At 37.1% G+C, this 16,192-nt stretch overlaps 2 protein-coding genes across 2 annotated transcripts; one reads left to right on the top strand and one right to left on the bottom strand.

Annotated features, from left to right (window-relative positions):
- Positions 1-1,642: 1,642 nt before the first annotated feature.
- On the top strand, positions 1,643-5,428 carry LOC107721315 (sodium/bile acid cotransporter-like). The gene is made up of 5 exons (XM_016529256.1): positions 1,643-1,686; positions 1,816-2,242; positions 3,542-3,746; positions 4,910-5,088; positions 5,233-5,428. Exons 2-5 carry the CDS (start codon positions 1,854-1,856, stop codon positions 5,426-5,428), a joined length of 969 nt encoding a protein of 322 aa, XP_016384742.1. The 5' UTR covers positions 1,643-1,686; positions 1,816-1,853.
- Positions 5,429-6,859: 1,431 nt separating this feature from the next.
- On the bottom strand, positions 6,860-13,251 carry LOC107721313 (serine/arginine-rich splicing factor 5-like). Its single transcript, XM_016529254.1, has 8 exons — positions 13,142-13,251; positions 12,802-12,931; positions 11,672-11,742; positions 11,353-11,460; positions 10,659-10,728; positions 9,159-9,232; positions 8,934-9,041; positions 6,860-8,157 (listed from the first exon to the last, which is right to left on the bottom strand). The coding sequence occupies exons 2-8, from the start codon at positions 12,925-12,927 to the stop codon at positions 7,908-7,910; spliced, it is 807 nt and encodes a 268-aa protein (XP_016384740.1). The 5' UTR covers positions 12,928-12,931; positions 13,142-13,251; the 3' UTR covers positions 6,860-7,907.
- Between the last annotated feature and the right edge of the window lie 2,941 nt (positions 13,252-16,192).

Raw genomic sequence — 16,192 nt, 5'->3', positions numbered from 1 at the left:
GCCTGACCTGAACCCCATATGGAATCTATGGGATATTTTCAAGAGAAAGATGAGAAACAGTCGATCCAACAATACAGACGAGCTGAAGGCTCAATAGTGCCTCAGCAGTGCCACAGGCGGATCGCTTCCATGCCACACCTCACTGATGCTGGAGTTTGTGCTAAAGGAGCCCCGACCAAGTATTGAGTGCATAAATGAACATACTTTAAAGAACATGAACTTCTCTGTTTTGCAAATCCTTTTTTTTTAAATTGATCTTAAATATTCTAATATTTTGAGATACTGGATTTTTGACTTTCGTGAGCTGTAAGCTCTAATCATCAAAATAAAAACAACAACAACAAAAACTTTTGAAATGTAATGAATCTAGAATATATGAAAGTTTCACTTTTTGAAATAAGTTACAAAAAAATGAACTTTTTCATGATATTCAAATTTTTTGAGATGCACCTGTACATTAAAATGATATGGTAAAACATTGTGCAGCTAAAAATAGCTGGATTCGGATGAAACCGGAAGCCAAACCCATAACATTTACAAATGGCCGCACCTCTTACGGGAAAAACAAAGTGGATACCCACGGCTCAGATTCTGAGATTACAACTGTTGGAATCATCTTGATATTATTCACCCCCATTTCTTCTGCATATATTTTACTACTCCATCCGAAGCTTACTCTAGATATTTTGTCTGGTTGGAGTAACAACCCAAAAATTAAACAACCCAATTTGCTGGGTAAAATTAACCCAACATGTCCTGTCCTATATTTACCCAGCGCTTGGGTTTGAAATAACCCAAATTGGGTTGTTTTTAACTCAGTGTTTTTTAGAGTGTAGCAACACTGAGATCATGCTGAGATCGAGCTAGCTACTAGCCTTTTGCCCAGAAAGAGCAAACATACATCAAAACATAAGTTGTTTAGCTGTTAGATGCTGACTAACAGGAATTATTGGAAGCACTTGTTTTTTTAGATTATGTGGTTCTACCATGTTATTGTATTTGTGAAATCAACAGTCTTCCTCTCGTGTAAGTGCTGCGTTATGTAGGATGTGGTTACAGACGGTGGGTTGCAAAGAACAAGAGAATCACAGCCTTGCAAAAATGTAAGCATTGAAACTTGGCAAAGAACACTATAACTTGTACATTTCTATTTTGCAACTTATCAAGGAAATCATCAATCTGCATAACATGTTGCTAGACTTATACCAGTGGTTGTGAGACTTAAGAAAATATATACAGATTACTCAGATTTCAAATTAGTCAAAATGATTGTCTTCAACAAAGTGTATGACATGTATGAAAATTGGCAAAAAAACAAAAACAAAAAAACCTTCAGTTAAACATCTTCAGTTTTGTTTGTAACAGTTGTGTGAGAAAAAGCTGAAACTAAATTCTATATATGCATGTTTGGTCATAACTGTTCCTGATTTCTACTAGTGTACATTGTTTTGAGGCGTGTACAACTGTCTATATTCAGAAATAACTAAATTGTGATATTAAATGTAAATGTGATTAAAAAGGAAGTTATAAATAGCTCAGTCCTTAAAGGGTTAACAAGCGAGTTGAGAAAAAAAAAACTGCACCAGACTAGAGGACAGATAGGAAACCACTATTTTTCTCTAACTGGCTCACTCTGGCTTTCCGAGAAGATCCCACACAGTCACTGAAGAACTGCATGAATCAAAGGTAAGCTTGAGATTTATCTTTCTACAAAAACAAACTTAAACAACTTTGCAAAACTTAACCATTTGTTGTTATTGTTTATTGGACATGCACTACATGACACTTTAACTTTCTCTCACTTCTATCTTACAGTTTATGAAAACATTTAAAATACATCTCCGTCTTCAGAAATGGTGGTCACTGTAAATGTAACCATCAAATCCAACTTTTCAAGCTTCGAAAGGGATGTAAACATCACCACCTCAAAAGACTCTGCATTCAATGAGAATGCGGACAAGGCTATCCGCTGGGCATTAATTGTTATTCTTTTTATCACCATGGTGTCTCTTGGATGCACAATGGAAATCTCAAAGATCAAGAATTATCTCATCAAACCCAAAGGGGTGGCAATTGCAGTTGGGGCTCAATACGGTATAATGCCCCTCACAGCCTTCTGCTTTGCAAAGCTGTTTCAGTTGAGTCCTATGGAGAGCTTATCTGTGTTAATTTGTGGGTGCTGTCCGGGAGGAAACCTCTCCAACATCTTTGCTCTCGCCCTCGAGGGAGACATGAACCTCAGGTAATTCTTGAGAAAATAAGTACTGTCCAATAGTAGACTATGGAGAAAATGATGAGCTTCACCTTACTGAGATTATTTGCTGCAAACAATGCAAGAAAGTTTAGCAATCTATGGAATTCCTTTAAATCATTTGAATAGCTACTGGGGCAATAACAGATCACTAAAGATCAGCAAAAAAAAAAAAAAAAAGTGTTTTTCAGCCCAGACGTTTGCATAAGATGTTTGCAGCCTGTTCTCGGTGGTGCTTGGAATTTGAATTTGATTTGTTAAAACTATACATTATTTTTTAACTATCAAAAAAAAAAATGCTGTTAATTTAATTATTTACTGTATAGTATACTCTTTCAGCTTTTTTTTTTGAGAAAAAAAAAAATTATCCATGCTATATATGAATAATCTATGAATCATCATAATGATGTGATATGATAATAATGGCAACTTTGCCATTATTCTAGCTCTCTCTGAATATCACTGGAAATTCCAAATCATTCTAATCATTTCAGTAATTTGAGTACTTGTGCGCATTAAAAGATGACAGGAATGAGTGTTTCCATCATAAGCCTGCATAAAACAGTATAAAATCTCAAAGACAACATACACAATGACCTGAAGGATATGTGTGTTCATTCAAAGAAAGGTTTTCCTATGAATTAATTAGTAGAAAAGTCCATTTCTACTGTGCATTGTGTCTCTTCCTTATGGAAAAGGCAGTGGTTTTCCCTACTCACATTCCATTAGGTCGTAAATGTATCTGGTGTCAGGGTTGCCATGGTAACCAGGGGCCTGGGCCTTGTTCACAGACAACTTGGCACCCAGTATGTTTATTGGGTGAGGGGTCTGTGAACGTTTGTTAATCTAATGAATAATTGATTTGTTAAATCAAATGAAAAATGGTGTGTCTGATTTGTCCAGACGCTACAATATATATATATATATATAATGCTGGGTTAAATACAACCCAGCGCTGGGTAAAATATGGACAAACACAGCTATTGGGTTGTTTTGACCCAAAGGATGGGTTACTACCCAGAAGGTTGGGTTAAACATTTCACCCAACCGCTGGGTCAAAACAACCCAGTTGCTGGGTTTGTCCATATTTCACCCAGCGCTGGGTTGTATTTAAACCAGCATTTTTAAGAGTATATATATATATATATGTATATAGTTAGTCATATTAATACATTAAGTTATGAGTTAAATATCCAAGTTTGTCCAGTGCTGTATTGCCATTTAACACAGGGCACCATATAGTTGCACAAAGTATTTCCTTATTTTTAATTTGATCTATTTTTCTCTCAGTATTGTGATGACTGCTTGTTCCACGGCACTGGGATTGGGTATGATGCCCCTCCTGCTCTACCTGTACAGCCAGGGTATCTCAAACCTGGCAGAATCTGTTCCTTTCACTAGCATCACTATTGCCCTGATTATGATCCTGGTGCCCTGCGGTATTGGGATCCTGATCAACTACCGAGTGCCCCAGTATTCTAAGATCATCACCCAGGTGTGTGTTAATTCATGTACAGAGTGTGATACTGCTTTTATTCAACAGTTCAATAAACGGGAGGTCACCTTTACCCCTTTTCTGCAAAATATTGCATGCAAATCCAGTCATTTCTGTGTAATTGATAGTTTCGTTTGAGGGCAAACAAGTTCCCCATGCAAAGTTCGCTCGTGTTCTAGTTAACAGAAAGCTGCTTGGTTTGAAAATGAGCTCTGTGTGAGCAGTCCTTCATACACCACCACTCTACTGACAATAGACCCGCAAAGTTTTGCCTGCGAAATCTAATGTGACCATGCACTCATCAATAATGTAGTGATGTATGAATCACAGCTCACACAGAAGTCACTTTGCAACCAAGCAGCTTGGTTTACGGGGGCGAATCCATGTGACCAAACTGAACCTGTTGCGAAATCTCTAACTTACATGTAATTAGACACAATTTCAGTTAACTCTGTTTCTATTTTTCAAACAAAACAAAATAGTTGCATGACTCCGACCAGTGGTGCATTTCCCAAAAGCATTGCTAGCTAACTATGGTCGCAAGTTCCATTGATCTCTATTGGTAACAAAGGAATTTGCGACCATATTTTGGGAAATGCACCTCAGCACGGTAGTGGTGTTCAGTTCCTGAATGAATCAGCGTCTTTGAAGAATCAGTTGAGTAAATGATTCAATTACACATTCATAAAGACAGCTACTTGTTTTGTTCCTGAATTTATTTATGAAAGAATCGTTTGAACGAAGTATTTATGATCCACTCATAAACACACTCTTTTGTAGCCATGTACTGGTGAGTCAGTGTAAAGTACAGAAAGAGTCAATGAAAAAATCCCCACCACAAACAGACCTGGAATTCAAAAACACAGGCTCACACAGAATTACCGTAATTACGAGATTCCGACTTATAGTTTACAAAGAATTTATGCCCTCACAGAACTCATAATCACAATTTGTAAAGTGGGAATTTTTTGAGAGCTCCGCCTCGTTCTCTGGTAATTATGGTAATTCTGCCATGACGTGAACACTACTGTATCAACAATCTGGAACGCTGCTTGACCATGCCAACTGTTGTACTGTAAAGTATAAATCCTCTGGCTATATGCCATAGACAAATTATAAACAATTATAAGCATGTTCTGCATTTATTTCCTGTTGGTTTGTAGGTTGGGTTGGCGCTGCTGCTGATCTCATGTGTTGTCATTGGTGTTCTTGCTGGTATATCTGATGGAGGAAAAATTTTCAAAGTGCTATCCCATCAACTTATAGCCACAGCTGCATTGATGCCACTGATTGGATTCATATGTGGATATATATTGTCCACTCTGTTCAGCATGAATGCGCCGTATGTATGTCCACCATATGGAATTGTAATGTTTCAGGCCGAGATGCAAATATATTCTCAAGATAATCAGCCAGATTGATTTATTGTTCAGTCACAGTGCAGTTTTCATTAGTATCATGTTCACATTTGTCCTTTGGTCCTCAGTTGCAGACGGACTGTTTCTATGGAGGTTGGTTGTCAGAACATTCAGCTGTGTACCACAATCCTGAAGGTGGCCTTCCCTGCTGAGCTCATTGGTCAGCTGTATTTCTTCCCTATCATTTATATTTTGTTCCAGATTGTCGAGGCACTTATCCTCATAGTCCTGTTCAGATGCCATCAGAGACTGAGACCATCCTAAAAAGGTACATGAACTCTATAAACTTATGTTATGAAATGCTAAAAATGTACTTGCCCTCAGGCCGTCCAAGATGTAGATGAGTTTTTTTCTTCATTTGGACAGATTTGGATAAATTTAGCATTACAATCACTTGCTCACTGTTGGATTCTCTGCCGTCAGAATAAGAAACTCTAATCCATCAATCAATTTCTTGTCATATGAAAAGCTATGCGTTTGAAAAAAAAAAAAAAGCGTTTTAATTTTAAATCCACTGACATATTTGTGTAGAACTATTTTGGGCTGTTTTCACTTGTAAGCAGTGGTTGATCTGTGTATATTTCTGGAGAAAGCAATATTATGGATAGAGGACTTGTATTTTAGCTGGAAGCAACAATTTGAATTTAAAAAAAACATTTTATCAAAAATACACACCTTTTTGCTTCACAAGATGTTAACTGATGGACTAGAGTCGTGTGGATTACTTGTGCATTATTGTGATATATATATTTTTTTAATTAGCTGTTTGATCTCTCATTCTGACGGCACCCATTCACTCATTGGTGAGCAAGAGAGGTAATGATAAATTTCTCTTGAATGGCCTGAGAGTGAGTAAATTTCAGCAAACTATTACTATAACAGGTGAACTATTACTTTAAAATGTGTACAAATCTACTTAACCTAACAACCGAAATAAGTATTTAATTGCTATTTTTTTAAATAAAATACTGTATTATAAGTATTTAAATTCTAAAAATAACTATCATCTCTTTTTACACAGAAACAGAAGAGTACACAGCAGTGGAAAGAGCAGCTGAAGAAACCAATGGGCCCTCTAACAGTGACATCTGAGGACACCATAGTGCTTATAAAGCTCAAAATGGACTCAAGAAATTTAGGGCCAAAGTAATATGGATGCTGGGGCCATGGGGAATGATGAACAATATGCAGGAACAACTACATGTTTTGTTGTTCCTCCTTAAAAACATATGCATAATGCCAAACAGTTTCAGTTCAGAGTATGTTAAAAATAGTTGACTTTACTGTACAAATGTATTGTTAGAATAAAGGTATTAACTTTTTTTTTTTTACAATTGAAAACATGTTGAAACATGTATTTTTATGGTTTAGAAACACATTGAATAGTTTTAAAAAATGGACACTTTCAGTTTCAAAAATATAGCACCTGTTTTAAGACTACTGAAAAAGCAGTTACTTTTGTACTGTTGTGCAACCTCATATTAGACACTGCATTAACAAACCACTTACTGTCTTATTTGGAACACTGACTTATTATTTGAGCAATGTATGTATAATGCTATTTGTACATTTTGTTTAAGGTTGTACTGTAATGTTGGCATTACTGTTTCAGATTATGTGATTTTCATTTTGGAAATGACTGACCTCATTACTAACAGTTTTTCAGTAATTTATTCATTTTTAACAGTGCTACACAAACTTTATAAATGTTCAAAAACATTTTCATGTGTAATATTTGTACCATGGTACAGAAAGGTAACACATGCATCAACACTTATCCAGACAAAACCTGATTTTTACATAAAACCAGAATACATGATACATCAGAAATGACATTAAAATCATATCCTGATTTGCTAAATAAAAGAAACTATGCATTGCAAAAAAGCACAATTTACTCCTACAAACTAATGCAACATTGAAATGTGTATCCACAATGAGAAATTAAATACACATGAATAGGGTGTATATGATACGGGGTTCACAAATGTGAAAAGATCTCTTTTGTCATGCAGCGTGGAGGGAACTTGGGCGATTCTTTGATTATAATTCAAGCATCCACATTACAAACAATTCACACATACTGTATATTCATGAAGTAACAAAAATAAACAGTTAGCTGGCCTAAACAGCACAGACTGTTTCATAAAACACAGAAAGACCCGCAAAGTATTAGAAACTTCATTTTACTTTATATGTTGGATATGAAATGGCTGTACTGGCCTTGCTCTTCATTTTGTTTTTGCACCTCATTTTGTGTGGCAGGTCTTGCACTTGAAATTCATATTCTTATCAGCCTTTCAGGAAAAACTTTTTCTTGTCTTTTTGTCTATGTATTGAATCCGAATTCAGTATTTTCAACACACATCATAGGGTCGCACTAATTGAAAACAATCACATTTACTGGCTTGTCCATAAATATATTTATATAATTAAAGACTCCCAACATCAATCAAACCTCACTCTGTATATAGTGATAAAAATAACAACCACATACCCATTTTAGACATGAACTTAAAAAAACACCCAAACCAGCAGTATATTCCTGATTTAATGTGACTCTCCTGTCAAATGCCTTTAAACTAGCAACAGAGCCCGTGCTGTGAAACTCCTGGCATGTAGAGAGGCTGTCCCTCCACTTACAGGACCTAAACTGAGCAAAGATAGGACAATATTGCTAACTTCATCAGCCTCTTGCAGTGTTGACCACAGACACATCTCTCAGCACACAGGGCAGTGGAGGCTAATGACGACTGTCAGCAGACGGGGAACGGGACGGTGGGGGGCGCTGTGCTGGGGGCGGCGGTGATGCTGATTCAGCACGTGGTGCTTCTTTGGGCCGCACAGGAGAAGCACTGGCCGAACGGGACCGACTTCTGGAGCGGTTATGGGATTTGGGGCTATGGGAATGGGAGCGGCTACGAGAACGTGATGTGGAGCGCCCTCGGGAACGAGAACGGGATGAGCTATTTGAACGAGACCGAGTTCTGGATCTATAGGACAAGAGAAAATCAATCAATCAGTCAATCTTCAAAATTTTAGGGTCAATACGATTTTTAATGTTTTTGAAAGACGTCTCTTACGCTCACCAACGATGCATTTATTTGATAAAAAAATTGTAATATTGTGAAATTTACAATTCAAACAATTAACAATATAAAACTATTTTAATATAGTTTAAAATGTATTCTTGTGATGTAAAGCTGAATTACTTTAGTCTCCAGTGTCACATGATCCTTCAGAAATCATTCTAATATGCTGATTTGCTGCTCAGGAAACATTTCTTATTATCAATGTTGACACCAATTGTGCTGCATGATAAATTTTTTTTGTTTTGATGAGTAGAAAGTTCAAAAGAACAGAATTTATATGTAGCATCATTTGTAACATTATAAATGTTTACTGTTACTTCTGATCAATTGAATGCATCCTTGGTGGAAAAAAAGCATTAATTTTTTTAAAGAAAAAAAAAAATTACTGACCCCAAACTTTTTGACAGTATTTTATATGCAAATATTTGTAGTAATAACACAATAATAGAAACATTTATGATCATTTTATTTGCATTTCTTTGTATATTATACTTACGCCTATATATTTATAGAAATAATAGAAACATTTATGATTTTATATGCATTTACTTGTATATTATATACTTATGTCTATATATTGTATACACTATTATATATTACATTTATGTCATTAATAACACATGTAAAACTAATAAATGTTAAACATTAACAGACAGCTAAAAACAATAATAACTCACTTTTTCCTGGCCGCCTCAACAAGTTTGATTTTCCTTCCATTGATCTCCTTCCCAGACAGCTTCTCCAGGGCATTTTTTAGATCACTATGAGAAGCAAACTCAACCACACTGTAGAAAGATAAAAATATTACACAAAACAGCAAAAAAAGCAGTAGAGTAGCGATCCAGATTCATGCACAAACAGTTCTGCAGGGAGAGTAACAGGAAAGAAAATAGCCAGCTCACCCCTCATTAAGCTTTGGCCGATGGGCATCTGCAAAAGTAACCTCTCCAGCTTGTCTCATGAAATCCTTTAAATCCTACACACAGTACACCAGCATTTTGACTCAGCTAAGCAACTTAGACGATCGTGTTTACACATTTCATGAAGAATCAAAGTAACTGAACTATCAAAGTTGGGGTCCGAGAATCTCTCAGCTCATGCTCAAGCCTGGATCATGTTCAATATGCTCCATACAAACATTAAAATCAGGCTGAAGAAAATTTCGGCACATGCATATCAACAAAAATGATAGGGTCTGTGTAGGGATTAGTAATCAGACAGAAAAGAACGGCAGAAAGCGAAAACCAAGCCGACACCTTGGAATCACAACGTGTTGCGGAGGAGTGAATCGGTCACATTTCACGATCTTATAAATCTCTATTCAAAGCTTTGTGAGGCCAACCCTGGCCTCTAAACATGGTGTAAACACAAAGACTTCAGTGTCTCATCAGCCAAAATGAATGAGCGCTGGAATGAAAAAGGGGTGGCGTATCAATCAAAAATACTTTTGGCTTGCAATGCTGTAACATTCCCGGACTCCCGTACTACAAGTCTAGCAGAGGAAATATGTGGAGCAGCTCATAAAAAAAGGGCCCCACATTTGATAAAATGTACATTTACATGGCAGATGCATTCTTACCAAAACACAAGTGTATACAGTCTAGTAGAGCACAGGGCTTCCCTCCATCGATCGAACCCTATTTGTGCCGTCCCCTCAAGGGCACTGAGCGTGAACAGCGAGGAAGAGATTATAGACTAATACCTGGGAACGTACCCATCGGGCTGGGGCCATAACCTGGAGATTTTATCCTCAGGACCACCAGAGAGCAGGGTGGGTGAGTATACCGATCGAAGCCTCTCAAATTACCGAACCCCTCGATTGACTGCGTATGCTGTTTCTCTTTTTCTCTCGCTCTCTTTCTGCCCCTCTCTCTCTCGCGTTCACTCTCTCTGTCTCTCTCTCTCTCTTTCAGCTCGGCACCGTCACAAACTGCGCTTTGTAGCGGCAGCCACTGCATCTAGAGCGAGAGGGCATCACTCACAGAGAGCTCTCATGCGATCGGCGGAGGTCAACTAGGTGTGGGGCACAATGGGAGTGGCTTAAGCAGAGAGAGGGGCCCTGTAGGGGTTAACTCCACCATTAGCGATCTCTTCCATACGACACAACAGTCAGGCTGGCAAATAGAGGGGTGAACAATTGGTTAAAACAGAGGCAAAGTGACTTAACCTCACCGTTTCCTCTTCTCTAGCACTAATGGAGTATTTATTATATGACCTTGAATTTGAAGTTAATCTCAGAATGACAATTTTTGCCATTGTTTTACATTTAATTGGATAGTTAAAGCTATTAAATTAACATAATTATATTAATCTATGAAGGAAATCCTTATTTTTTGTCATTTGCAGTGACTGGGAATATAACTGACTCACCAAAACTTGACAAGAAATCATTGAACACTCACCTGCCAGCTGACTCTCGACGACAAATTCTCCACAATGAGGCGATTCTCTGTGCGCATTGGTGGAGGATTCCTGACAGGTGAAACACTTCCAGTTATTGACTTATTTCTAATGCAGAAAATAAGGCTAAACTGAACATACTATGTTTACACAACCCTACCTGTGCAAACATTATATAATCTATTGTTTAAAAGTTTTGGGGTCAGCAAGATTTTAAAAAGTTTCTTATGCTCGCCAAGACTGTAAAAATACAGTAAAAGCTGTAATATTGTGAAAAAATATTACAATTGTGAAAAACTGCTTTTAGTTTTAATATATTTTCAAATGTAATTTATTCCTGTTATGGCAAAGCTCCATTTTCAGGATCATTATCACATGATCCTTCAGAAATCATTTTAATATGCTGATTTGGTGCTCAAGAAACATTTCTTATAGTCAATTCTTAAAACATTTGCGCTACTTATTATTTTTGCGGAAACCCTGATACATTTTTTAGGATCTTTTGATAAATAGAAAGTTAAAAAGAACAATTTATTTGAAATATACTTTTTGTTTGTAACAATGTAAAGGTACTTACTTCCAGTTTTGATCCATTTAATACATCCTTGCTGACTACAGCTATTAAATACTTACCAAAAAAATTATTCATTCATTATTCAATTATTCAAAAAATATTCAACAAAGATTGACCCCTACCTCCGGCTGTCCTGGGAGCCTCGAGCATACCGACCAGGAAAACGTCCTCCACTGCCACCACGGCCTCGGCCCCCACGCAGACGGACACGGGCATGTTCAATGGTCACCCTGCAATCAAAACATCCCTCATACATGTGTCTGCCTCTGCTAAGTCTCAATTCTCTCCAAGGCTTCATCTTTTCCTCTCCCTAAACATTCTTAGGGAGATTTTCCTTACCCTTGTTATTTTTGGCCTGCTCACTGAGGTAATTCAAGCTGTTTTGAAATAATATGAATTGAAAAAAAACAATATACAAATAGAAACTGATTAAAAATATACCTCTCATTGCAGAGCTCTTTCCCATCAAGCTCATAAACAGCATCTTCTGCATCTCTCGGATCATCAAATTCCTGCAAGAAACAATCAAAGATTTACATGTCAATATTATATACCGCAGAGGTTTAGTGACGTGTTGCCATTCTTGATCTCTAGTTTATTTTTCCTCATTACTTTTTTTTACTTAATATTACTTATTCAATATTAATTTGTTAACTGCTTAGTTTACTCTTGCAATTTTATAAAAATATTATATACACTATAGTTCAAATGTTTGGGGTCAGTAAGATTGTTCTTTTAAACTTTCTATTTATCAATATTCTCTGAAATAATTACGGTTTCTACAAAAATTTATACTAGAAATGTTTCTTGAGCACCAAATCTTTATATTACAATGATTTCATAAGGATCATGCCTCACTGAAGACTGAAGTAGTAGTGGCTGCAGAAAAATCAGCTTTGCCACAGGAATAGATTATGGTTTAACGTATATAAAAACATAAAAGTTATTTTAAATAGTAAAAATGTCAATATTACTGTTTATACTGTGTAAATGCAGCCTTCCAGTGATCCTAAGAGACTTCCCCCAAACGGTGCTTTATTTGGGGGATTTATATATATATATATATATATATATATATATAAAGAGAGCGGTCTACCACCATAGGAGAAGGCTGTCAAGCAACGCTATGTAGGCAGCTCAGTAGGCTTTGTAACGCAGCCCATATGCTATTATTATCCACCTTATTCTTCATGTAAAAATGGGAGCAGCCATTTGTAAATTTGATGGGTCTTGCTTCCGGTCTCATTTGCTTCTAGATATTTTTAGCTGTACAGAACCGCTCGTTTTGCTGCTTGATTCTGCAAATGGTGTGTCTTACCTTATTATTTTAGCGTATTATATTAACTATGAACACACTGGTTTGTAGTGCCAACAGTTTAACGTTAACCGTTTACTGCACGTTGTTATTCTTCACGTTATTTCCCTATAGCGGCTAATCAACCGGACGTTTTGCCCATAGGCTTACTTCCGCGTTTAGGAATAAGGTGGATGGTCATTGCGGCTAAAGCACTGCCATGCATAGAACATGATTTTACAATGTTGTTAAATTGTCTACAAAAGGCAAAACGTACTACAAATCCGAAGCCTCTTTTCAGGTCAATGTCCCTGATTTTTCCATAACCCTTGAAGAACCGCTCGACGTCCTTCTCTCGTGCAGAGGGGTTTAATCGACCGATGAAAATACGACAACCGCTCATCCTCCTTAAAACAAGTTAAAACAACCATAATATAATGAACATGTCATTCTGCAAGTGTCAAACACCTACGCATTTCTGCAACAATAATGGCTCGAGGCCACAACCAACATCCAGAGAGCGCTTATTAACTGCGGAATCGCTGCACAAAATACAGTCGTTTAAACAATACATCGCTTATAAGCAAGTGTGAATATGCACTGTCTTATGTACATACCTCTACCTGATGTTTCTCCTCTGAATGTGTCGTGTCTGTGCGAACAGCCCCTCACACAAAATGGAGTCAGTAGTAACGTTAGAGCTGCGAGCGACGCTCAGCGCTGTTCTGAGATCAGTTCAGAACACCACCACCACTGTACTGAGTACCGACTGATACACTATGAATACTGTGATTACTCAATAATTTAAATAATTATGTAGCTATCTATGTATTGAGAAAATGGTGGAGAACTGGTCATAATAGTTTAATACTATTCTAAATCCATTATGACTGCAATATATCGTAATCACATAATGAGGTAATTTAATTAGCTGCATCGTTCCTTTTGAATCGGCTCTTTGAAAGAACTGTTCAAAAGAACCGAACCGCGAAAATGAGTCGGAATTCTCATACTACTGTAAACTAGACGTATAAAGCTCCAACACTAGATGGCGTTAACGCACAACATTAATTATTTACTAACGGTATCTGCACTTTACCCTCAATACAAAGGAATCCATTATGTCCTATGGCAGCACTGATGTAATATAACTATAAAAGTATTTATAGAGTGAACTACAATATGACAAGCGTCAGAATCACCAAAATAAATACACCATTTGAGCACTTCAAATGAAAGCTTTAATTAGAAATAGTTATATACACACTGTAGAATTAAATTAAACTTTATACAAATATTAAAATACTATCTTCACACCCACAGCAATGTACAGAGGAAAACCAACAGAAGTGTAATGGGGATGGGGAGCTGGGTGGATGAGTCAACTTAAATTACATTTGCAGAAAAACACCGTACAACAGTGTTTCACACACATCCTAGATATCCTTTTTTACTTACGTCCTTTCTTTTAAAACTTAAAAACATCCTTTGAACGAAACTGATAAACAAGAGAAATAAAAACTCAAAAGTTCATATTTCATGTTCACTGCTTTTGAGGGAAGTATGGGTGGACAATCTTATGTCACATCCTCCAAAGAAGTAAAACCCTATGTCTGAAAAACAAGACAATGTTTAATGCATAGAAAAGAAAAAGTAAGGCCATAAGGAAACTGAAGACAAATTACCATAAAGCCAGTGAGATGGAAGAAATACATGATTACAAAGTGAGAAATGTATGAAATGTACAAGTTTTAAGGCAGCAGTAATATTTTGCCTTCAGTTTGCATGAAAAAATGTAAATCAAATTTACAAAAAAAAGTCAGGAACACAAAACTGAGGATGTGCGGATGGGCAAACTGCCCTCTCTCTCCAAAGTCAGACACATAAAAATATATATATATTTGATGTATGATGACAAACATCAGAATTCTGAGTCAACCACAGGGGATATACACATAAGGTGGCAATGGGCAAGTACATAAAACGCGAACTCAAACAAAAAATTCATTGGTTTTTTAAATGTCCGTTTGCCAAAAGAACATTACGAGTGAAGATCAAGGCCATTTTCTGTAGCTTTCATATGTATTTATATATAATTAAATATTTAGTTGAAAAAAAAAGTGTCTATACATTGCATTAACACAATGCACAACCTATTTAAGATCTTACAAGATATCTGATTCATTCTCCTTATAAATACCATTTTAATAGCACATGGCTGAAGTGATTTATTAAGAAAACGTAATAAAGTAAGCTCCTATCCTTGATAGTCATCTTTAAAATTTTAGCCACGCCACAACTGGCTTTGCAAACCATTCAAATGCAATATATGTGGTTTAATTTTCATTAATTAAAAGTGAATTAATCTTGCTCAAATCCAAATATTATAAGTCAGAGTCAAAGCTCTTAAAGTATAGCCCAGTAATGAACTTAGTCAACACCCAAAAATTTCCTCTTGGAGAAAGAACATACAAGTGATAATTTAAAAAAAAAAATTTAATCTTTTTTACTTGTGCGTGCAAGACAAAAACATGAGAGAGATATACTTGCTTTTAAAAGGAAGAAATAACAATGAATTATTTCTCTGAATGAGAACCGTAATCTCACGGCTTCTAACACAAAGTATCTCTCCCTCACTTTGGACAAACAGACAAGGAACATCCATTCTAGTTAAATAACATCTCAATTAGAAAATGGAGGTATTGAAAATGTTTCCTATTTTGGGGAAAAGAAGCCTAGATGATACTTCAGCCCTCTTCGAATCACAACAGCCACAGTCACACAGGCATCAGAAACACACATACACACACGCAGAGCACAGCACAGGTACTTCTTGACAAATAAAAAGGCAAGCATGTATTTGAATACAGTACAATGTAAATCAGTTCAACCCTGCGTCTCGCACAAGGAGATGGTGGAGATGGTGCTATGCGTCATGCTTCGATTGTGCCGTGCTCCTGTGTGTACGCGCGTAGAACGAAACAGAAAAACGAAATTGCACAGAACATGCAGCATCAAAGAGAAAAGGGCCTGGCTTAGCAAATCCTTGCTGAACTCTCCCCTTCGCAAGAGGTCACAGTCATTGACGGAGCAGAGGTCCACAGCGTAATCTGAATGCATTCATTTGTAATTAGTGAATCCTCGCCGTGACGAGGTAAGCTTGTGAGTGCAACTGATTATTAGCGCACCTGCGAGAAAAGGTGCGACGTGTTAAAACTCGAGCATTTGCGCATCCCTTTGAGGGGTCATCCGGTCGAAGGCTCTTCCCGTGAAGAGAGCTGCTGGACTCCTCGGGGGCCACGCAGCTTGTAGACCCCAGGGGCGGGCGATTTGTTGGCAGAGGGACAGCTGTCGGATCTTATTTACTGCTGCGTTCTGACGGGTGGCTGTGGGGTACGTGTTTGGTGAGAAGCTTTAGGGGTTACAGTCCTGGCCAGCGATGACAGAGAGGGGTGACTGCACACAGACTCAGGCTTCCTTAAGCAATGGAATATCTGGAGAAAAGACATGATGAGAGAGTATGATGTTAGGCACAGAAATGAGTATTTTAACATTATTCTTCCGCCAAACAATGTAGTTTCTCAGAAACTGTTGTGGTTGCAACAAAGTGGTTGCCGAGCAACACACAGACGTAAACAAAGGTGTATGTTTGTAGAGTAATTTACAAC

Source organism: Sinocyclocheilus rhinocerous, unplaced genomic scaffold (assembly GCF_001515625.1).
Source record: "Sinocyclocheilus rhinocerous isolate Xijiao unplaced genomic scaffold, SAMN03320098_v1.1 scaffold271, whole genome shotgun sequence".
NCBI lineage: Eukaryota > Metazoa > Chordata > Actinopteri > Cypriniformes > Cyprinidae > Sinocyclocheilus > Sinocyclocheilus rhinocerous.
The sequence above is the reverse complement of the archived record's forward strand: the minus strand, read 5'-3'. Positions and strand labels throughout refer to the sequence as shown.